General features: G+C 34.4%; 2 protein-coding genes across 2 annotated transcripts in view; both read right to left on the bottom strand.

Moving 5' to 3' along the window:
• The window catches only part of LOC129797911 (delta-1-pyrroline-5-carboxylate synthase), a 35476-nt gene extending 28249 nt beyond the window's left edge, over nt 1–7227 (bottom strand). The window contains exon 1 of the mRNA XM_055840790.1: nt 6441–7227. Within this exon, the coding sequence (XP_055696765.1) occupies nt 6441–6608 (168 nt within the window). The 5' untranslated portion in view covers nt 6609–7227. The remainder of the gene's footprint in view (nt 1–6440) is intronic.
• A 6265-nt stretch (nt 7228–13492) lies between these two features.
• On the bottom strand, nt 13493–23635 carry LOC129797921 (gustatory and odorant receptor 24). Its single transcript, XM_055840804.1, has 7 exons — nt 22932–23635; nt 19226–19375; nt 18896–19078; nt 18558–18701; nt 18345–18458; nt 13923–14273; nt 13493–13753 (listed from the first exon to the last, which is right to left on the bottom strand). The coding sequence occupies exons 1-7, from the start codon at nt 23106–23108 to the stop codon at nt 13547–13549; spliced, it is 1326 nt and encodes a 441-aa protein (XP_055696779.1). The 5' UTR covers nt 23109–23635; the 3' UTR covers nt 13493–13546.
• Between the last annotated feature and the right edge of the window lie 1144 nt (nt 23636–24779).

Raw genomic sequence — 24779 nt, 5'->3', positions numbered from 1 at the left:
CCTTTCATCTACAATCATATGAGCATTTGGGTCTCATTACTAACTCTCATATCTATATTCACCACGATAATGATGGAAAATTTAGGTTAGACTATACACCATACAGTTCATTTTGCAATAATGTCCCTTTTCTGAGAACGACCGGTCAATGATGATATTGTCCAAAATATCGTACTAAAAGTGTTTGTTTGGTCTATTTGTTTGGATTGTGGCTCACGTTGCATTCATGAGCGCAGTGAGTGCTTCCAGAGTGCCTTATCAGTTTATGACGATGCCACAGAGAATGCAAACAACAAAGGCTTGAAATAAAGCACTATGCTCGATTAAAAAAAAAACCAATGCAAATTACATTAAATAAACTTTTAAACTTTTTGAAATCGGAATACAAAGAGCAGAATTCATTGTAAAAATCAATTTATAAATGATTTGAACCAATTTAAAGTGTTCCTAGAATTTTAAAACCTAAAGATTTTTTTTAAATAAATCGATTTTGTATGGAAGAAATTTAAGAAATTATTTAAAATATAGATAATATAGATAATAAATAGGGAATATAGATAAAAGGTTCGCCAAGACAATCTTTCAAGCCTAAAAATAAAAATTTGAGAGGCAAAGAAAGAGGTGTGATGCATATTAGGGTCATATTACTCATCCCCCCGAAAGGTTATACCCTTTGATGAGTAACAGTACCATGATTTTCTTCCACCTCTTCATAAATAAATTTATCTTTTCGTTTTCTGAGAATGACTAATGGAGATTTTGACCTTTAAATATTATGATATTGTGACCTTTAAAAAGTTGTCAAGGTCAAGTATTAAACTAATTCCAATAAATGTTATGAAAAAGAAGTGCAAAAGCATCCTAAGCTTTGCGAAGTACTCGAACTCGTGACTTAAGCGGTCTTCAGACTACAGGTTCAGCCCAGTTCTCGAAGGTCTCACTAACAATCCTAAATAGCGAGCAATTTTATTGCTTTTGAGAGCCTAATAGGCCATTTATCTTTAATAATCCAACCCTAAGTTAAATTTATCCAAAAAATCCTAATTTAGAGCACTTAAGCTATATGGCTAATCCTTAGATCTGAAGCCCAGTATAAGACAATTTATTTGGTTAGGCCTTGTCCTTCAATCGGGCGTAGCACCACCTAAGTAAGTAAGTAATCTATTTGGTTAGCTACATATGAAAAGAAGTAAGTACTAAAACTTAAGCCTTAGGTCTGAAGCCCGTATTAGATGCTATACCTCAAGAGTACTTTTACATCATTTATCGTTTATCGGTTCTCAATTTCAATCGATTCATAACTGCTGAAAGGATCGCCCAAAACAGCTTAAGACTTAAGACTAATAAGAGTCATTTTTGGATAAAGATTATTACCGGTCATTATCCGTTTAGTTCCGATTGGGACCGGTTCAGACTTGTCAGAAATTCCAGGAACTTTTCAAGAGAAATTCTAAGATCAAGAATGATCTCTAAAACATATCCAAGAATGAAAATGAAGGGCATATTAGTGATCCCAGGGTCGACCTATGAGGGGATCCCCTGAAGATTCCAAGACTCTATCTCTAACCATTTGGCCTCTAGGCGTGGTGCCGGCCGGACGGACATAGGGATTGTATATACTAAATACTCTCTCTGTGAAACTTCAGCAGTAATAGAGTTGAATAGGTTTAAGGCACGATCTGAGGTGTTACATTACCTTTAAGAATTGTGAATATTTTAGGGGAATGTTGGTATGATTCGCACAGAATGAATCTTCAAACAATGCAAATTTTCTCTTGTTTACAAAGAGCTAGTTCGTCATTTCTTATCCATAAGATAGATAATTATTAAGCTCATGAGACGAGATGAGAAATGGTAAGTCAGTTCTTCACAAACAAGGAGAAAATTCACATCGTCTGAAGGTTTACTCTGTGCGAACCATGCCTACATTCCCCTAAGTGCAATTTTTTCTACTTTGCTACGCATTGTCCGTAATACTTCCAAAACTATGTCAGCTCATAAATCAAGATTTTTGGTAAACTGTTCTATACGGGAAAGCTTGCAGGCTTGCACATACTATGGCTACAAATTGAACTCAAAAAGAACTCTTCAAACTAAAAGCGTTCCCCTATTAACTTGACTAACATTTTCTATCTGGTATTTCTTTCTAATTTGCTCTACAATGATAAATGTTACTACTTAAACTCAATTTTTTTCACCAATGAAAATTATATGAAATCTAGATAAGTCTGAAGTCTCTAACCTCATAAAACCCTTAATAGATATCTCTCACTGCTATATCTTTAGATCTTATGATGAGTGGAAAACCAAATACGGTTCCACACTATCGCGTACGTTGCTGTCTCAGTACAGTTCGAGCAAAAAAAAAGTGCAAAACCTTGACTTTCTCAAAAATCAATTACTTTTCATACTCGCTCCTCATCGCATACAGAACATAAGAGATTGGGGGACGAAAACATGGTATGTCTAGCAAGTGATCATCTATGAACTTCGATACGGAATATTCGAATCAATAAAAGAACAAAATTTAATTTTTTGAAATGTGCTCTGGAGTCATATGAAAACATACGTTTAGAGAAGTATTGAAGTAAAAAGTTTTGTGTTTGAATGTTTTGAAATGGTTCAAATTGAGATGTTTACAAAATATTCATAGCGAAAGACGAAAATTAACACTGTCTCGTGTTGGTTTCTACCACCATATTTCCCAAGGGGCTTCCACAAACAGGAAACTGCCATTACATAGACGACACTAGAACTTTAACTAACATATGTCTGACACATATGTCCAAATACAAAGTCACGCTTTTTAATACTCCAAGTTACATCAGAGAAATTCATTTTGCAACAAGGATGTGCTCATGTCTAATTTGATCTCGCAATGCTATATTAAAAACCACGGCATCTCATTTTCAGCAATACTGCTGCAAAAGACCATTTATGCACTAGCGGTTATAGAGCATGGGGCTCACTATTGTGTATTGTGTTAACTAATTTATATTCGCGAACTTTGTGTGCTGTAACGAAACAAAAAGTGGGTGGAAAATACCTCTTCCTGGGTTGAATATGATTATAGTCGTTATTGTACTTATCCAGGTGGAAAATACACCACCTCTTCCATTCAAGGGGGACATTAAATATTGAGGGAATATGTTTGGTGGTAATATTTTGGCGGGAAAATCAATACCCATTCTCCTTTGTTTATTCTCACTATAAATTCTTCCTTTATTCATTCACTAGCCTCAGTGTAAATTAATGGAGACACCCTGACATAGGCCCAATATTGGTGCGATAAGGAATAAATCTAAGTTCAAGCCATTATTTGGGGCAAAATTTGTGTTCTATATTCGCTTTTACTAAGTTTTTGCCAAATATACGCAGAGCATTTTTAGAATGCTCTGATATTTTTCAGTTCAATTCACAGTGGATTGAAAAAAAAAACATTGAGATCATTTACACTGCCGTATTGGATTGAGAATCAATTGCCCAAAAATCGGATTTTAGGACTATTCAATTTCAATCTTCATGCAGTGTAAATGGCCTAATTGAAACCATTTATACCGAATTTGGTCAATCAAAATCGATAAATCCCAAATCTTAAAAAGCGTATTTACTGTATATTGAAAGTTAGCTCTTCATTAATTAGTTATACCGCTTAAATGTTCTAATTGTGATTATAGGAGAATGTGCTAATTGTGAATCGAATCCAATCCTGAACTTTGAAATTCCTCACTGTTTCAGATCGGAAAAGGAAAAAAACGACAAAGAAGTATCAAGAAGTATAGAGCCGGCATGTTTGACTGTGTTATCACACTTGCACATTAAAATTTTAATATGTTTCACATTAATTGTCGCTGGTGAGAGTCCAAATGTGTAATATGTGTGTTTGAATCATTTTATATTCAAAATTTGATCTATTTGTTGATAAAAACATAGACTTGGCTCGCAAAATTGAATATAAATTGATTTATAGCATTAATGCGAAAAATTAATGCGATTTTCTATTTAATTTTTTAATGTGAAAAATATTTATGCTTTAGATAAATTTAAACTTATTTTTGCAAGCCAAGTCCACTTCTTTATCAATAAATAGAAAAACCTCAAATATTAAGTGACTCAAAGACACAAATAACATATTTGGACGCTCAAAAGCGACAATTAATGTGAATCACATTAAAATTTTAATGTGCAAGTGTGATAACGCCGTGAGACGCAGTAGAGTGGATTATTCTTTGATTACTCAAATAAATGTGACAAAAACACTAATTGATTTATTTAAATAAAATCTATATAAGTGAGTAAGCGCTATACAAAATTTCAAGATAATTTTATGAGTTTTGGAAATAATGACTTAAAGTCAAAAAGTAAAATAGTGTCTAAAATATACCGGGTCTCCCCTACTCTCCTGAATTTCCTCATGGTCTTCATCTTCTCTCTGTCCATCTGCAACAATGAGGATATCTCAAAGCTTGGGAATAGTTTCAGATCACAATTAGCATACTGTATGCTAGTATTATTAAGTTATTTTTACGAATTAAAAAGTAAAATTAAGAACGTGGCCAGGGGTCCATCAAGCCTAATAAAAAGTGAAGATATTTTTCACTTTTACTTGTAAAAATTTTGCAGATATTGCACCGCGACTTAAACAAATTTCCTCGTAGTTCTTGTATTATTTCGGCGAGCATTAAGAAATAGGGTGGAGTCTACACCTATGGATGTTATACACACTTATGGAGAACACAAAAATCTTAAGTTATTATATTAAACAGATTTTGAAAAGTCAAAAGAATTGTTAATTACATCATAAACTAATAATTTTATAACTTTTCTAAATCTGTTTTACATAAGAATTTAAGATTTTTGCACGGTGTCCATAAGTGTATAACATCCATAAGTGTAGACTCCACCCTATGTATTTTTAGATAGCTTTTAATGCCCGATTTCGAAATATATCAGACTGATAAGTCAATTCTCTTTAGGAAAAAACTTTCCAATAGTCTTCAGTGCGTCTATGCAAAAACGTATGGAAAAATTAAATGTCGAGAGGCCCCTGATCGTGGCCTTAGGTTCTATATTAAAAAAGTCTTTTAAATTGATAATTAACCTTAAGTATTTTCTAATTTTCATCAAAGCGGTAATATAAAAACAACCCATGAATACTCTCTAAAATTCATTAGGTTTTTTCTGAAGTGGTGAATAAATGCAAAAACATTTTGTTACGGCTCATTATGCTTACAACCAAAAACGTTAAGTTCTTCTTATCTTAAGATTATACAGAGACTCTAATGAAATAAAGTGAAATATTAGAATTAGATTAATTGACTTTTCATGTAGAACTATGATTTAATTTTGTTGGTATTTATATAAATACCATTTTCTGGGTGGATAAGGTTTTTTTTAATATTAAAATAATGTAAACTCTGATAATTTATATGAATTACAGATGATAGAATTTATTACTTCTCTTCTAGAAAGATCTCTTATCAATTTAATAATTTGAAAATAATTTAAAATTCTGTATTGACAGGTTCAAGGTTCTACATTGATAGTGCATCAGATAATTGCGGTTGAGTATTCAAAGATCAAAAAGTTGAGAACTTAGTTTGCATTTTGAATTAAAGAATATCCCTTGAAAATCTTACACTTTGTCCTTTAGAAGATTATCTTTTATAGGGATTCTTTTACTTCATAGAAAATCTTCTCTAAAGATATTGTACTTCATTGATATAAGGGATTGGAAGGATAACAGTAAGCATAAAATAGTCATGAAAGTGGATCTAAATGAAAGATACAAAACCATAAAAACTCAGCTAAACGTAACCTAAAATTGTAATTTTGAATATTTTCTATGAAAAACCTTAAACTTAATTTTAAAACAATGCACTCAATTCTGAGACAAAAAATTGGACTTTAAATCTTTAAATCGGTCTCTAAAGCCTGATTTGTATTTTCTGACAAAGATTTTTTAGCCTTTGTCAGAATCTTTGTCAAATCGTTAAGGATTTCTTTGAATTTTAAAGTTCATCGAGATGACCTTTTCTTAAATCTTTAAATGAAGAAAATATCGAGGCCAAATTGGATATGGTGAAACGCCATTAGCACTTAATTCAGAATCGTAAATGTTTAATTTTGACATAAAACATTAATTATAAATGTTTTCACTTTATTTCAAAATTGAGGGCATTGTCTATGTAAGAAAATTTTACTTCTGTTAAATGTTTTAGTCTCTTTTTTATGGATAGGATAAAGCTTCAAAAACTTTAGAAGTTTGCAAGCTTTAAATTAATCAAAAAGAAAACGCAATGTTATTAAAATATTTCAAGAGATTAAAAAATCAAATCTTAAAACATTTTGATGAACCTTTTTTCTGTGTACTATTTACTAGCCCATTTTGTATGACAATATAAAGTAATTTTGGCGGGAAAAAGTTCCCTTATACTTACATTTTGATTGGTACGATGCCATAGATTAGAAGAACCGGAAGTGTGGCGTACGGACATATCCAACTGCCGATATTTTGCAAAGCCCCCAAGCGATATAATTCTGTCTCCATAGATAACCCTCCGTCCCATCGCAACCGAACGAAGCCCTCTCAATAGAATCGGTGCCATTTTTTCTTCTCGTCTCTCTTTCCTGAACTTTCACACAAATTTCCGCCTCTCTCCTTCACTTCACACAGCCAAAAGGATGATTTGAAAGAAAGGAGTTGGACGTAGGAATGGGGTCAAAGATGGTAAGGGTGTTTTGTTAGGGGTTTTATGCGAAAAAAATACGATGGCACAAGGAAAAAAAAAATAAAGTTTCCGCTGTCGTATGAAATATTGGAATATTTTTCTCAAAGCTTGGTATCCAATCAGTAAGATCTTTTCAATGTACCCGTTTCGCAGATGGCATTACTCAGTGGGAGAAAGTTTTGTGCAGAAACTTAATAATGAAATTCAACGAGAAAATGGATTCAAAAGCACCACTTTTGCCCACGTCTTTACCCTCTGCCACAACCAATAAAATTGTCTTTCACCATCCACTAAGTGATAGATATAAAAGTTGAAGAAGACGAACAACACTGGAAAATTGGACACAAATACAGAAACAGATGAATTTTTCCCAGATTTTCTGCACAAAATCACTTGAAAGATCTCATTTAGCTGAGAGCCACGACTAGACTGAAGTCCGTGTGGAAGTGATACGAACAGTAAATCCTAAACTGGCTATCAATCCATACGGTTTTTGCTTTTAAAAATTTTTCAACAATCCCTAAGAGATAAGGGGATCAGTTATTGTCATTGGTGGACTTACAAACACTGACAAATTGTAGAATGTTGTGTAGCATTGGGAAGGGGCGATAGAGAAGGAAACCATCACATCGAAGTTATTTATGAGACAAATTGAACTACGTCTGTAGTCACAATTGAATTAAATGTCTTATCAGTGAGTCTGATGCAGGTCAATCTATTGAAATGCCTTCACATTAGTGGCCCATGTTTTCATTCTCTCAATGTTCCATCGATAAGGTTTTTCTCATACTCCACCAATATGCAGTTCTAACATTTAGTTAATCAAAAAATCATTTTTTTTCTATAACCAGTTATCAGCTGCTCAAAATATGGCTATTCTCCTTGAAGATAGTATTTCCTTGTTTATCTCTACACAGTACTTAGTTCCGACCATTTCGACTTGACCGCCACAAATGCCTTTCTTTTGCGAAATGATTTTGAAAGTAACAAACGAGCAATGGCCAGGTTAAATTCTTTATTTTTTTAGGGGTTGGAGTGGTTACGTGTTATATACTATTTTAAAATTCTGCACAATCCACATAGGGGAAAGTGGGGTAATTTCACGTAGGGGGGAAGTGAGGCACCTTTGAAATTGGGATTTTTCAACTATTTTTAAATAAAATTGAGCCTTATCATAATTTAGCTTCTCAATCTGTTTGTGCACCTAAAATATATCACGATAAGGCTCAATTTTATTTTAAAATAGGTGAAAAATCCCAATTTTAAAGATGCACCACTTCCCCTTACTCATGATTCTCGAAAATATAAGATTTTGAGATAAAAAACTATCACTTAACAGATGAAAAGCTCTGGAACAGCTCTAAAAGATAACAATATTATGAACTAATGTAAATCATTCATAATAATCACCTCTCCATTCCTTCATTAAACAATTACCAGATTTACAAATTAAGGCAGTGAGGAGCAATCAATATCCGTTTTTCTTTAAAGATAGAGAAAATTGAGTTTCGTGTTCTGATTAAACACTATTGTTTACACGAAAAATCGATACCGCAAATCAAAAACAAGTTAAGTATTCTCCGAATTTTAGTATCGTTGACTAACACTTAAAAGTCCGACAAAAAAATAACTTTTTACTTTTTCCATTATTAAATATTTAAATGAAAGTTATTTCATCCTATTTTAATAGAAAAAAAAGTCAAATAAATTCTCTTCATAGGCGTATAACCGAATTCGTCCTATATTCGAAGGATATTTTGCTATAGTAACGAATATAATATGGTTTTCGTACTTTCGCTGTGGCAATACTTTTACTGATCCGATAATGCCAGCTTCAGACTGGAGGTTTAGCCCAGTTTCCGAAGGTCTCAAAAATCTAAATAATGGGCAATTTAATTGATTTTTCAAAATCTATTGGATCATTTGCCCTTAATATCCAAATTCTAAACAACAATTTCCTAAAAAATCGTGCCTGATAAGGAACTGGATGAGTTAAGCCAGATAGCCAAGCCTTAGGTCTGAAGCCCGTATAACGTTGTAATTGATTTTCGAGAATTTCGAAAAATTGATTCAATAATTTATATAGCATTAAAATCAACATCCAGCTCTCCGTTATCCAAATGATTAGGACTGAAAATTACAATTAAACGTTGATATGTGAAGTGTGCGGATATTCATTGACAACTGTCATTCGAACATTGCTGAGCCAGATATCGGAGAACTGACGGTACATAATAATTTTAGGTATGATGAAGCTCCATGGGTGCAGCGTTTGCTCACTTTTAGATTTAACCTGCGCTACAATTAATTACTAGTCTTGGCCTGACTCTGAATCTATCGCAACTGAAGCTTATTACACGCCGCTATTCCTCAATTAAATCCTGGTCCACGCTGTCAGACTATCAGAGATTCGCTCGATCTAATTTACTTAAAGGACTTGAAGCATAGGGTGTGCTCCTTTAGGTTGGATCGTTCTTATCCATGCGAACCAGATGATCAGCCTTTCTAAGCCTAATTTTACGCTTTTTCCTGATTAGTTACCTCTCGGTAATGCCATACAGTTGTATGTGCTCCGAAAACATCCTTCCTTACATTTGGAGCTAGAAATCTATCGTAGAATCGCCCTATCAAACGCTTTCCAGAATTTGCAATTCTGTTTGCTGAGATACCAATTCTGTTTGCTGATATTTGTGGATGATACTGGCGCAATGATGTAATCAGGACTTTTCCGATGATTGCCAATGAAAGATCACCTCATGTCTCTGGACAAGACTTAAAAAAAAAATTTTTCTAGGTATCACCCTAACCTTTCACTGGTAACCACCAGAGAAGTCCCTGATTACATCATAGTCCTATACAGTAGTAGCTTTGTCTGTATGCCTAAGGTTCTGGATCGAAACACTCTTGGTAGACTGAAAGGGACAGATAATCCTAACCGGCTTATGTAGGTGAGATTCTTAACGTGAGCTAACTCGGAGTGCATGCAAATTCGATTTGGAGCTGAAGTTGGGAGACGCCATTCAGTTATCTTGAATCAAATTCGTGAAATTATGCAAATTTTGTATTTAAACCAAAATATCAAGGATTTGGATGAACTGACAGAAAAGTGTTATATGGGTGAAATGTAGACCAGAATGTTCTCTATAATTTTGCCGTAGAACATGATCTCATCGATTACTCAGAAGTCAAGATAAGCGAGGTTTTTTGTTTCTTAACTCGTTTTTTCATCCAGAGTGCCCCAAGTAGTCATTTGTTGAACTTCAACTATATCAAAGAATTGTTGTATTTTGCGGGACTTTCCATTTAAACCCCTATTTTAAGTGTCTTGGTGGAGTAGAGGCAGTCAAATTGGCATCTGAGTGATTTCAAAGCGTTATTATTGGAAAAATCAATTTTTTCACACTTAAACGGCAAAATCGGAGTGATAGCGTAGTCTGATCGAAAAATGATGTATGGACGAAATGTAGAGACAAATGTGGTCTACAATTATGTTAAAGTAATCATCAAAATCGGTTTAGCGACAGTCGAGATAATTGAGGTTATGTAATATTGAAATTGGTTTTTCGACTGTGGCGCCCCTGGTGTTGGTCCCACGAAGTTCAAATATTCTAGAAAGTTGTAGCATTTGGTGAGATCTTTCGTTTAAGCCCTCATTCATCAAAATCCGTCACGTAGAACCGGAGATATGATTTTTTGAATTTCGTGCACTTTGACCCCTCATATCTCCGGTTCTATTGAAACCACAGCGCACATACGAACCATTTTGGAAACGTCCTAGACTGGACTACAACATACTAAAATTTCATTAACTTGCACAATGCCGTTTTTGAGAAAAGTGACTTTGAATTTCGATGAATTTTGACGCTATCACAGCGCCACCTGTGGTGACTTTTTGAACTTCCATCTGAAAGTGCTCATCGAGACGAAACCAAAAAGGTAAAATTTAGGTCGCTATGTTAGTTAGAACCGGAGATAGAGGCCGGTCAATGTTCGAACTTTGACCCCTTATAGCTCGGGTCAGGGGTTTTAGATCGACTTAAGGTTTTTTTTGTTTGATAGGTATAATCAACGACTACAACATACTAAAATTTCAGCCCGATGCACAATGGAATTTTTGAGTTATTTAACTTATAAGATTTAAAAATTTTCTTTTTAATAATAGCGCCCCTAGCGGTGGTTTTATGAACTTGCGATGTTAAAAGGGGAAGTGGCATTTCACGAGAGCTTTCCAAAAAGCCCTCACTTTTTAAATTCTGACAATTAGAACCGGAGTTATGGCCATTTTAAGAATTTTTTTTGGACCCTTATAGCTCGGGTCAGGGGGGTCGGGGGACCTTAAGTTTGGTATTGATGGAAAGCTCTAAGGCCCAGGTATAACATACTAAAATTTGAGTCCGCTCGATGCCATAGGGACGGAGCTATTGAGAAAACAAAAAAAGGGGGTCTTCAAAATGGCGGAAGGAGGGGTGGGGGGTGGGGAGTCAATGCACCAAGTTGCAATTTTTACCCGATATATAACCTTTGCCGAAAACCGCAAGTCGATATCTTTTTTAGTTTAGGAGCTATTAAGCTCCAAAGAGCGGCCGGCCGGCCGGCCAGCCGGCCGGCCGGGAACATAAAATAGCCACATATATATTCGTGATCAGGAAGTGCTGAAACACATTTTGGCCAAGTTTGAGGTCGATCGGACGACATGAAATTTTGTTAGGATTATAGTAGGTGAGATTGTTAAGAATCTCACCTAATAGACCTTGTTGGTTTAGCGCTTGTTAAAGCAGACCGAAAGCGAATTCGAGTTACCCAAGCAAAATTGCACTAAATCAGTTTCATACTGGTTCCTTAACCACCGTAAGCACCAAACCAAACCCTAGTGATATCTAACTGTTTCTAAACCTGAATAAATAATGGCTGAGCGATTTCAAAGAACCAAGTTGCGGGCAAGATAAAAAGTTAGAAAGTTGTCGTAAAGACTTACAAGTAACGTACCTTTGTTGAAAAATCACACCGAATTTGGCCAAAAAATATTTTTGGTTTCACTTATTTAAGACTTTTTGAACCACCTAGTACATAATGAAAATAGAAAAAATTGTTGTGTGTATTAGGGAAATGTAGACATGGTTCGCACCAGAGCCAGCAAAAATCATGAAAGCCAAAATCCCGAAAGCTAAAATCCCGAACGCCAAAATTCCGAACGCCAAAATCCGGAATGGGTCAAGCTCCCGAAAGCCAAAATCCAAAATGTTCAAAATCTTGAAAAGGATGAAATTATATGGACCATAATGTGTAAAATAATTTCCCAAGACACAGAAAATGTACCTTTTCCTCCAGCAAACGTGGGTGCAATCGTGGGAATACTTATAACACTTTTAAGAATTCGGGATTTTGGCTTTCTTGATTTTGGCTTCCGGAATTTTGACCGGGACCCGTTCGCACCTAGTAAACCTTCAAACGATGCGAACTAGTGCTTTGCAACCAAAGAGAAAATTCGCATCATTTTGAGATTCACTGTGTAAGAACCATAGCTATATTCCCCAACTTAATAACCAATATAGAAGACAAACTAGATGATTATATGTTAAATTTATATAAGATAATTTGATTATCTAATAATTCATAAACATTTAACAAACAAGTTATTGTAAACTAATTTCAGTTGTCTGATATTCTCCTATCCTCCCCTAAACTGTTTTATATGTAAAAATTTGTTGGTGAGTCCAATGTGGAATTTGAAATGGAATAAAAACATAAATTTAAAATTAAACTACATAAGAAGACACTTCATTGACATTTTTCATCAATCATTGTGTCAGCAAAAAATATAATGTTAGTAAAAAGATGGGAAAGCTCTCAAATGTGTTCTGAACCTGAACGATTGAACCTGTTGAAAAAGTACCACGTGCTTGAATTCTAAATATTTTGAAAAGATTAATTAAAGATTATTGAAAGTTTTTTTTCTAGATTCAATATCCCTTACCATTTGGACTTTAAGTACACATAGAACTTGCGGAATGAAAAACAAACAATTTAACTATTTTTCAAATTTTTTGGTTGATAAATTCTGATGAAATATGGTGACCCTGGGACAAATTCGATAAATTTATGATTTTGTATTATATATTAAATGTAACTCAAAATCAATAATTTGTGAACTGTATGTCATTTTTTAGGCTTAGATAATAAAACTAAAATTATAGGCAATTCAAAGTTAATAATGATAATTCAATACAAACCTAACTATACATAAAACAATGCACTTACGAGTCACTGAATTAAATTAATAATAATACATGATTAGAATTGAAAATTGATTTTGTGAATTAATTTTCGGACCATTAGCAAAAGGCCACAATTGCTACATTTACATACATTAATATCTATTCTGTTATCCCAGTTTAATTTCAATCATATTAACACGAAATTTTCAATGAAAATCATTTGCCATTGGAATTATTTGCTATTGAAGAGAATTTACATTGTTGATAGAGGTGTAAAATTTTGTTAAACAAGAGATGAATGAAATTTCAAACATACCACTAATGTAATAATCAAGATTATTCGTCATTGATCCTGGGCTTGACATAGTATTTCTATTACATTTTGGGTAAAATTAGCATTTTCATCAACAAATTTTCTCTCTAAAACTAGTTCAAATTATCTCTTTATTTATAGAGTAATCAAATGGCAACATTTTGTTAAGTGGATAGATATGAGAGTGGCTGTTAATGAAAAGTTCAATGATATGCAATTGCAATTGAATGTTATTTGGACAGAGAGTTAATTTATTTGATGATTGTTGAAACATAAATGTAAAATTTCTAATTAGAACTTTCAGTTGGCATAATCTCAGTGGTGGATTGGGCTGCGGTGTCATCTGGAATGCTAATTTGAAACTGAAGTAGAACAACCAAGTACGTGACCATTGTTGTAAGGAGGGACTTGAACAGATTCCTGTTGACATCGAAGAAGCCACCTAAATTGATATTGGCGGGATTCATTTCTGTTGCTCTCAGGAACATGTTTATCTGTAAGAACAGTGACAAGGTGAATTTTGCGGGATCGACAGTAAAGGAGTCTAAATTGAAAAGTTCCACTGTGAGTAGGGCACATCAATACACATAAGCTCAATGTTGAACATTTCGCGTTGTACAGGATTTAAGGGGTGTATGGTTTGAGAGTAGGAGGGTACTTTACCTCTGTCTGTGCGTCAATATTCATCCAATTGAGCTCCACCATAAGGAGCTTCTTCTGAAAGTTGGTGCGCACATTGTGTGAAGCATAATGGGCCTCATCGCAGATAAAAAAGAGTAATCCAATGCTGGAGAATGCCGTAACAGCCAAACCAATATCCTTGATTCCAAAACCCTCAGACAGTTGCGACATTAGCCCGTATATTGAGAGGGTGATGATAAGGAAGAGGTATAGGTTGATGAAGGTGAATGTGTAACAAGTGGCTGTTCCCGTATCCCGTGCCAATTTACTCAGTCGTAGCCACAGAGCACGATAGTCTGCTACCATTGCTGCAGGACCAATGTGACGCAATGCCTAGTTATAGCAAATAGGAGAACATTTAGAAGCCATCCAGATGGTAGGATGTACCCTTAGCAAATATGCAAAGAGTGTCCAATTGAATATGTATTGCCTAACATAAAACCACAAAATATGCAAGGAATGTTTTTTTCGTTATATTCCAATTTACCAAGTTCCCCTTCGTATAACTCCAAAAAAAAAAACCAACAAAAACTGCATCAACTTGTATCCTTTTAGCATTATCAAATTTTTCGAGTAACAATGCCAGATATGCACAAGCACACAATTTTCGCATTACGGAATTTTTCAATCTTGAATTTTACTGTACAGATGAAGTCAGAGGAATGGAATAACAACATAACGTAAGGATTGAGATACATTGAGTAACATTACCGTGAAAATATTGTCGATTTGAATCTGTCGTAAAAACAACATCTTAATACCAAAACGATAATATCGATTTAGTGTTTTGAAGTATATACCAAATATCTTAGGACAGTAAAATGTTTCTTTTACGACTTAGAAAGACTGAAGGTTGTAAGAAGCATGCAGTATACCCATAAAAATATCATAATAATCTCCTTCACAGCAAAAGTGTTGTGATATTGCGCAATTTGAATGTTATTAAAACTCTATCGACAATCATGTTTCTGATTGATTTAACTACTTTATTTGAATAAGGGGATTTTTCTCTCCCGGTTTAAGTGATACTTATGGAAATTGACGATCCCATTCCTTTTTTCTTCCGAAAAACACTAAAGGGGATTTAAAATATCACTTTTTGTTGGAAATATTTTTAAATTAGATGGAAAAATACAACAAATTTTGTAGATAAATTTAACTTGTTTATTTCCAAAAGAAAAATTTAAAAAAAATTAAATAATTATTCAAATTAAAAATCAAAATAAATGTTTTGGGTATTTTTCCAGTAATGCCCAACGCACAATAACTTTTGTTTTGTAAAGATGTTTTTGATATTTCGAGAGAGTGAATGAAACAGAGATCTAGTTATCTCGCTCTCTCTCATAGGAAATTTTCAGAACATTTTTGCAAACAAAAGTTGTTGTGCGTTGGGCTTAATACTTTTTTAATAAAAAAAATCTTAGAAAAAAAATCTGCGGAAAACATTATAACGAACTATGAATTCAAGTTTGGCGGATCCAAATTATTCCAAAAGCACTTACTAAAATTCTGTATTTAATAAGAAATTTACATTAAAATTCAACTTTTTGAAGTTGAATTTAGTTGAATTTTAGGCCTAATGCATAAGTTTAGGAAAATAAATTTTGGTCTCTACACAACGAGATAAAATTCATTGAAATCAATGCACTTTTTGCTATTTATGGCATAATTGGAAAAGCTCCTATAATTTTTCGATTCATTTCAAGAACATTTTAGCATTAATTTATTAACGCAATGGCATTATTTTAGAACCTTTCGGCATTGATTTCTAGACCAATTTAGAATTGCTGTATCAATTTTATTCGATCAATTTTAGAACATTTTGCCATCAATTTTAAAGCATTTTGTCATACGTACATTGAGAAGAAATCCACTTTTTAGCAAGTCCGATGGAATTTAGAGTACTAATTTACTAAAATCAATGTCAAAATCTGTAGAATTTATTCAAAAAGTCGTCAGTTAAATCAGTGATTGTCGTAACTTCCTCAACACCTCATCAGCAGTTCTTGTATAGCATGTGTATTTTCACATTATTAGAAGAAGTATTGATGAGGAGGGAATAGGAAGTTACAACAATTGTTGATCCAACTGATGAAGTAGTGCACAATATTCCCCTTTGTGAATGAAATGTAGATTTTTCCAAGTTTAATGCCTAGTTCTAAAATTGATACCAGTAGGGGAATTCTGTAACAGTATGAAAAAGTCATATGACAAATTTAAAAGTTTTTATATGGTAAACTCGGAAGTACTAATCGAAAATTCGGTTCATATCAGTTTCTAAGAGCTTCATAAAGCTTCTTTGAATGATCATTCGATTCTCACTGGGCTTTAACGCTGTCCTGCTTCCGAGTTTACCACGAAAAATTTGTCATATGACAATGTCATATTATAACAGAATTCCCCTACAGAATTCTCTAAAATATTTCCGGTATAGGCGAAAAATTTGCTTCAATCAGCCAAATATTTGCGAAAACTTTTTACAGGATGTAGAGGGCATTCAAAATTATTATATTTAACCAGTAAATAAATTATTATCAGTAAGAAAAAACTGAAGAGATCTATCTATGATAAAAAATTAAAGCTTAGCTTTTTTTGAATTCTTGTAAAACATCGAATTTTAAAATTTTCTACTTGACACGCTCTTCCAGGCTTCCTTATTATCCAAAAATCACTTTATTCTCAAATCATTTCAGTTACCTGAAATTCCTTACAAATTTTTCCTACATCTGTAGATATTATAGTCATTATTTCACTCTATAAAATGTTTTCTGAGCTTTTTAGATACTAAAAGTTCTTTAAAGTTTAGGATTTACTTTTATTTTCGGGGATCTCAGTGACGCAATAGGTAAGACCGTTGGGATTCGAACGGATGAGATCTCTGACTAAACTCCCACTCCCACAGTTTTGAGCTCTAGTCCCGCTCAATGGAAACAACTGAATGTTTAGAAAAAGGCATTTTCACATGGAATAAAACTTAATTAAAATGCACCGGCTCTATTTAAAAACTCTGGGAGCACAGAAGAAGCATCCACATCACGATAAAAGCGCTCCTGGGCGGTCTACGAACGAATTTAACAGATTCTTTCAACACGGGATACAACAACAATGTAACAAATAAACATGATTGCATTGTAATAAATATTCCGATACGATTAATAATACACTAATTTGTATGCAGGTCATACTGAAAATTATAATATCAATAAGCTGATCAACCAGTGATTGGTAATTAGTTCGCCGTACTTATTTATCCCTAAATTTTCTGCTTTTTACTTAAAAAAAATAAACATTTTCATAGTATTGATTTTATCATATACGTAAATTTTAGCTTAATATTTAAAGTTATCTTATGCATTATTCTGAATGTTGGATCTAGGTCTAATGGTCTAAATAGACTGAAGCTGATCCTGGAGAATCTTAAGCGTGCCTGTAAAATTTGGCATTTAAGAATTAGGTAAAGGAAATATATGCAAATAACCTCTAATCGATAACCCTAGCCCTTTAGTCTATGATAGTCTGGTATAAATTTTTGCTACCAAATTTTACAGGGTAAAAAATATGTTCGAGAGTCAGCCTGAGCCTATTTGGGCCTTAAAATTGTCAAACCACTTTTCTCAAAGTCTTTTTACTCTCATTATCATTAAAACGAAACTGTTCTTCGAAAGCATTGATGATGAATAAATTTATCTAATCAATCTATCTAACTATTAAAAGGATACTCTTGCAGTATCAGTCTTGAAATAGGGAACCTTTGAATTAGGGCACCTTTAAAATTGACCTTGTGTATTCCATTTTTAATTAGAACTGAATCTTATCAACATACAATTCTGCTTTTATAACTGGTTTTTGGAGCCAAATTATATTATGGTAAGGTTTAGTTTCGTTTCAAACATATTCGAAAAAAGTCTCTATTCAAGGTGTTCTAATTCAAAGGTGCCCTGCTTTCCCCTAGTTATATGATTTTTATTGTTTAACAAGACTTTCAATTAGAAACTTCATGGTAGCTTATTTCGTTCTCATCTCAATAGAAAAAATCTAATAGATAAATTAACCCTTCTTCTAAGTTATTCCACTCTTTTTAGTATTTGGTTGTAAATAGTTATCACTTATCAGCAATTTTTAGGCTGAAATATGATCAGAACTCAAATCTTTATATAGAAATTTTTAAAGTGAGAAACTTTAACTAATGCTATTTACATCTAAATCAAAATTTTCCAATTTGCATCCTTAGTCATCCCTAATCGGTTCTCGATATCACTCGATTTAGGATAATGTCTACGCAAATTACACCCAACACTTTAGGCAGCCACTTTATTGATTTTGAGTGGGTATGGGTGGGAAAACAATTTGTATTTAATTACTAAAGGCATTAGAATATTGGGCAATATGTGGTGTTACACTTACCCTCTGGAAATCTTCAGCTAGAACATTTGCTGCTGCACTGAGTGTCTCACAAGAGAGATACCAATAAGCTCCCATCATGTATGTCAGAGTGTCCAGGAAGCAGTAGGGTATTACCTTTGTGTTGCGAACATTGCATTTAAATATAAATCGATTGTATGTTAGTTGGGTTGTAAATACCCTTCGAAGACGCAGGTGTGAGATATATAGACTTACTTGTGATATACGAAAATGTACCATTGTCACGTGCGTCACGACAACCGATAGTGATGCAAGTAATGGAAGGAGTATTGCAATAACAAGAGCTTTTGTCTTCAAATTTATGGCAAGAGGTCGTTTGGACACTTTAAAGTACAGCAACTGCAAAATTGTTTTAACTGAACTTTTGTCGGATTTCCGAGTGGTATTTCTTAAAACAAATGAACTTTGGAGATATCTCCACAATTTTAGACAAAAAAAATTCAGAAAGAAATAATAAATCATCTCTGGGTTGCCGCCGTTAAGAAAACCTCTTTCTCCCATTCGTGCTGAAACCCTCTTGCATACTTACATACCTCAAAATCGCTCCAGTGATTCCAAACGACAACGACCTTCGTAGCCTCGTACCACATCATTGGTACTATTATTACCGGTAACAAGTTAACGATGAACAAATATGCGATTACAGCTTCCTCAAAACGTCCCTCAAGATTGCGAACTATTGCTATTCGTTTGATCACCACAAAGACCACATAAGTCTGAAGTTTGTACCATTGAAATGTTCAATCCCCCATATCATCCAAGTTGTTGAAGATTTAGCCCGTGCAGTAGTCGAGTTGGAAATAGTTTTGGTTAATCATTGCATTTATCATTTAAGATGGCATAATTTCAAACAACCAACTCACCAAAAGTGCCACCAAGAGCGTAACAGAATAGAACATTGTAAGGGATAAGACACGATATTCATTTTCACCAGGGCGTGGCTTCGTGATCGGAAGAGCACCCATTAATTTCAGGATTATATTAATGGGTCTTGCATTGTCATAAATAATATCCTAGTGAAAATAGGAAAAATAATTGTATAAACTTAGGCCAAATTTCGGTAAAATTTTCATTGTGTGTTAACAGATTTCCTTCAAATTTTATCTTAATAATGACGATTTGGTTATTTAAAGAAAGATCAAGCAAAATGGCCAAAACAGATTTAGAATTCATCCCGAATTAGATTTATATATCTGGATGGTTTTACCATTGATCTATTAATTTTAATGGATAAATAAGTTGCTAAATGTTATAGAAATACATATAAATATGGTTTTGTAAAAAAAAATTGCAACTGATAGGAATTAATCCGAAATTTACAGACTTTTGAAGTGGTAGGTTATTCCAATCTGTTAATAAATAGATTCGCGAGAGCGGATTATTGCTTAACCTTTAGAATAATTTGAAATTAATTATTCAAATGATCATTACCATAAACAGATCAAGATTTAGGACCTTTAGAGGACCTTTTAAGTCAACTTTCTCATTATTTACATGATCTCATTTTGCTCCGTCTTCCCTACTTCTCCTCGAAACATACTTTACGGATATTTTAAAAACATTTTTATTTTAAGCAGACTTTAAGTTAATAAATGGCAATGACCTTTAACGTTTCCTTGAAACGATTTTCTTAGGGCAAGCTTGAATTAGTTGGAAAGTTGTTGTTCTATATTTTAACTGTAAGCTTGTTCCAATCTGATATAAACCGATTTTCAAACCATACGATTTTTACAAATTTTAAAATGATATTATTATTCGATTTCACTATAATGCATTCTGTACCGATAAACATCAAAAGACTAGCTAAGTTAGAAAGCCTTCAATTGTGATCACTGGAGGATTTTTAATGGGAGTCGTTATCAGACGAACCCTTAGGGGTTAGGCAAACGATCGGGGGCGTCAGGGTATTAGTGGATAGGGTAGTGTCTTTATGGTTGTGAGGTATCGGGTTCGAGTCTAGTCAGCTGCAGATATTTCAGCAGCCGTATCGAATTCGTCCAGTGCGGAAAAATAATGTCAATGCATTGACAATGAACCGCCTAAAAAGAGATACTGGTACAAATACGATTTTCGATATGTAGAGTACAGTCTGAGACGTGGGTCCTCAGCAAACAGAATTGCGAACTCTTAGCCGCGTTTGAGAGGAGGATCCTACGACGGATTTTTGGCCCCATATGTGAGGAGGGACGATTCCTGAGCCTATACAACCATGAGGTGTATGAGCGCTACCGAGAGGTAACTGTCGTTAAGCAAATACGCCTCAATAGGCTCCGGTTGGGCTGGTCATCTGGTGCGCATGGATGAGGACGACTCAGCCTGAGAAATCTTTAGGGGCGGACTCTATGCTTCGAGGAGACGAGGCCGACCCAACCTCAGATGGACTGACGGCGTGGACCAGGACGCCAGCTCATTAGGGGTGCCGAATTGGAGAACAGTTGCGCGTAACAGGCTCGAGTGGCGACGGGTTCTGAGTCAGGCCAAGACCAGTAATTGGTTGTAGCGCCAGATAAGTAAGTAAGTAATTAAGTAGTAAAATACAGTCGAATCCAAATACACATTCACTGCTTAGATTCACAATACGAGGCTGGTCTACCGTTATACAAAACGGTACTGTGTGTATGAGAACGTATGATATAGAACAGGTTTACCGCCTTGAGGGTTACGACAGGATAGGAGAATGGTGAGTGTATAATAGACCCAAATAGGTGGTCTGAGTGCAACGGTTCCGAAGGGAATATAACCGACCCATAGACAAATCCTGATCTTAATCTTGGCTAACGAGCAGTGTGATAGAAATTCCATGCTCAGAAATCTTAGTCACTCCCTAGAAAACCTAGAAAAAATACCTAGAAACCGGTGCAAAAAACTACCACTTATTAGCTGTAGTATTGTAAGTAATGTAAGGGAAAGTAGGGTATCTTTCAATTCAAATACGTTTGAAATAGACCTTTTTGTCTTCGGGAACTGAACCTTACCATCCTTGTAATTTAGCTTTTACAATCGGCTGTAAGGTCCTTTTCGATTTTAAAAAAAGGAAAAGCCTTATTTTAAAGGTGCCCTACCCAAGAAGCAAAATAGCTGCCTTATAAGATCCAAGTATTAGACAAGTCTTTTAGTGTACTTTTAAAAGACATAAAGTGAGAATTTTCTGTTGAAATTCCTATAGAAGCTCTTATGATCCTTATGAGTACGCCACTTTACTTATAATAATCTCAGTGATGGAATCAATTATAGGCAATTAAAAAGATTTTTGGTTCTATAGTGCCTTACTTAGGGAATTCTACAAGACTATATTAAGAAAAAATTGCTTCTTGGGTATTTTCTTCTACAGATATTAATTATTTTTTGTACAATTAATAAATCGCAGGATGAGCATAAAAACATATACATATCTCCGTAATTTCCACTACGAAATCAGTTTCTTAAAATAAAACCTGGTTTAAAACAATTTTAAATACTTGTGACACTGAAGTCATAATTTTGACTTTTTACTACTCGAACCCAAAGTGAAAGAAGTTATATGATTCACTTTATTTGAACTTTTCATCGGCCTGGGGAAAAATCGGTAAGAGATATCGACTTTCGGTGTTCGGTGACCCCCTCCCCCGTAAGTGAACATTATCTCTAGACGTATTTATGATTATACTCTCACCTTTTCCTCCAAAACCATATTTTTTTTTTAATTATTTCGAAAACGGTCTCTAGATTTTTCATCATTTTCGAATATGTTTTGGACACAGTCAAGATAATTGACTGAAAAACATTTCGATATCGAATTTTCTAAGGTCAAAATTAAACCACACTGAATGGCCTATTTTTCAACTGAATTGCCTTAATTAGAATTTTTTTAAAGGCCTTGAGTGAGTGGCAGGACTAATTTCAAATATGAATTGGAGCTTTAGGCACTATTTCTGCAAATTATTTAATGTTGAATTTAATTAATTTTCCAGTTACTAAGAAACACGCATTCCATTCCTTTCATATGAAATTATTTCTAATCTTCAGCTGATGGACTTCATTCAGACCACAAAAAACTGGACCCTTTGACTTTCAATCTTGCATTTACTGCACTCTATCCCGAGGTTCTTGCTCAAAGGATTTCCTATTACATAACATCCCAGCAAGCAAAAATATAAGTCAATTTCTTTATACTTTCAAACTCAATACTTCCAAAGGTCTTAAGCAAATCCTTCGGATGAGAAAAGTTTTCACGTGGTAAATTTACGGGACTTAAAAGTTCATCTGTCAATAAAAATCCTTCTGTATCGTCAGAAGATAGGTCAATAAATCCAATTTTCGAAGTCATGAAATCTGCTAACACGGAGAATGGACAGTGAATACTGCTCGAGCACATGGAGTTTACTTTCAGAGTTTGCTGAAGGATGAAATTTTAAGATTAATCCATCATCCCGCCCAAGTGATTGTACAAACATAGTTGATGCTGCTTCCTTTTTTTTAGAACTTTAATTTTCTCACCAATTTAGCAAATGGAAAATAGTGCATTAGTCAACCACCATGTACTCAGCAGTAGTACACTCTGTAACTTTTATTTTGATGTCTATTAAATACTTGTGGAAATGGAATTAAGCCATCCGCCAATGCAGCAGGGGGTGGCATTCCATTACTCATTGTGCCAGTGCCTCGAAAACCCTGCAATTCTGTAATACTCTTTCGTGTCGTCACAATATCCAATGTTGGTTTCTCATCCAGAAACACTGAACGTGGTGGTACAAAATTGTTCTGCATCCTTCACCACTTTTCATGCACTATTTTTCCTTATCACTCAACTGGCTTTTAACTATAAATCTTTGCATAAATGCACGGATAGATGTACACGACGAGGATTCTTTTACAAGACTGTAAACATATCCTGAGTGATGCCTCCATTTAAGAACTTTCTTCATACCACCTGAAGTGCCTAAATGTAACATGGTAATGACCTAGAATTGAGCTTCTCAGTTGCACACGAACCTGATGGAAGGTTAATGAAGAATCAATATAAATTTCTCAGCACCATTTCGTTTATCTATTAATGCAAATTGAGCGTATAAACACCTATGACTCAAAGAAGAATCAATATATGCAAGACACAACCCTGTGAAGAATTTAATTCCGTACCACTAGAATTTATTGACGAAATGTCGTGTTAAACTAAGAAGTCAAGGACGACAACCAATAAAACATTATTCTATAGACATTATGACTTGCATTAAATATAACCTGTACACAAGCAAAAAAAAAACAAAAATATTCTCCAGTCTTTTCTCACAGCCAATATTTAATTGTGCTCAAGCTTTTCGAAGGTAGGACCTTTAAACGTGAATTGCTTGTTTTAGCGAATGAAAGTTGTAATCCTTGAATTGAGTATTCGGTTTGTTAACCAATTCTTGATGGATTTTTAACTCAGTCACAAGAGCCTCAGTGGATAAGTTGATAGAGTAGTGTCTCTATAACTGTGAGGTATCGGGTTCGAGACTCGGCAGCTGCAGATTTTTCAGCTCCGTATCGAATTTGTCCAGTGAATGTATGAAAAAGTAATGCATAATGTATTGACAATGAACCGTTTAAACAAAAGAGGCTGGTATAGAAACGAATTCTGCATAAGAGATCTGTCGATACAAATACATATTCACTGCAACTGCTCCAAACAAGGCTGACTGCCGCAACATAGAAACGGCACGGTATGTCTAACGTATGGCCAGTGAAATCTGCACAAAAGTTTGAAGGTTAAAAAAAAATTAAAATGTATACCAGACACTTTTATACCACTTTACAGTGTTACCAGATGTATTCTTAATATGACATAAAAGTTTTGCTAGATTAAGTTAGGAAACATGGCTCCCACAAATAATACTGAAGAGTATAGACGAAAACAAGGACGAAAATTAGTTTGTAATTTTCAGGACCGTCATCCGACCTTGAAGAAGTCTGAAGTCGTGAAACATTTTATGACTATGAGAATATTGCGAAGGAGTATTTATAGCATCCTGTCGAACTATGAGAAGCGAAAAATCACTACACGAGCTAAGGGATCTGGAAATTTTAGCACCCTGAGTCAATCGAAGACGCGGGCTCGACTTAACCAATAAAGTTGCAAATAACAAACTTGAATGCAGCAAAACAACGGTGAAGAAGTATATGGAGTATATAGGAAACAAGAGGAGAACCAGAAAACCGAAGCCAGCTGTCTCAGAAACTCAGGAAAAGACTCAGAAAATTCGTTTGTCTCTTTTGACCCAAAATGTTTTTCACGCTCAGAACGACTTTGTTTGTGTCATGGACGATGAGTCCTATTTCACCATGGATGGTAATGAGTGGCAGGGCCAGTATTATTATGCACGTGACGACAATGTAGACGAGTACGTTGAGCATACTAAGTACCCGAAAAAAGTCATTTTGTGGCTTGCAATCAGTGCC

The sequence above is a fragment of the Phlebotomus papatasi genome, chromosome 1 (genome assembly GCF_024763615.1).
Source record: "Phlebotomus papatasi isolate M1 chromosome 1, Ppap_2.1, whole genome shotgun sequence".
In the NCBI taxonomy this organism is placed as follows: Eukaryota; Metazoa; Arthropoda; class Insecta; order Diptera; family Psychodidae; genus Phlebotomus; species Phlebotomus papatasi.
This window is presented reverse-complemented; position numbering and strand designations above follow the sequence as displayed.

Excerpts from the sequence above, each read along its gene's own strand:
- LOC129797921 (XM_055840804.1), bottom strand. The coding sequence starts at position 23,108 with ATGCAGAACAATTTTGTACCACCACGTTCAGTGTTTCTGGATGAGAAA. Across the intron at positions 18,459-18,557 it reads TACATTTTCGTATATCACAA|GTAATACCCTACTGCTTCCT; the intron begins GTAAGTCTATAT and ends CGCAACACAAAG. Across the intron at positions 13,754-13,922 it reads ATATTGACGCACAGACAGAG|ATAAACATGTTCCTGAGAGC; the intron begins GTAAAGTACCCT and ends CTGTTCTTACAG.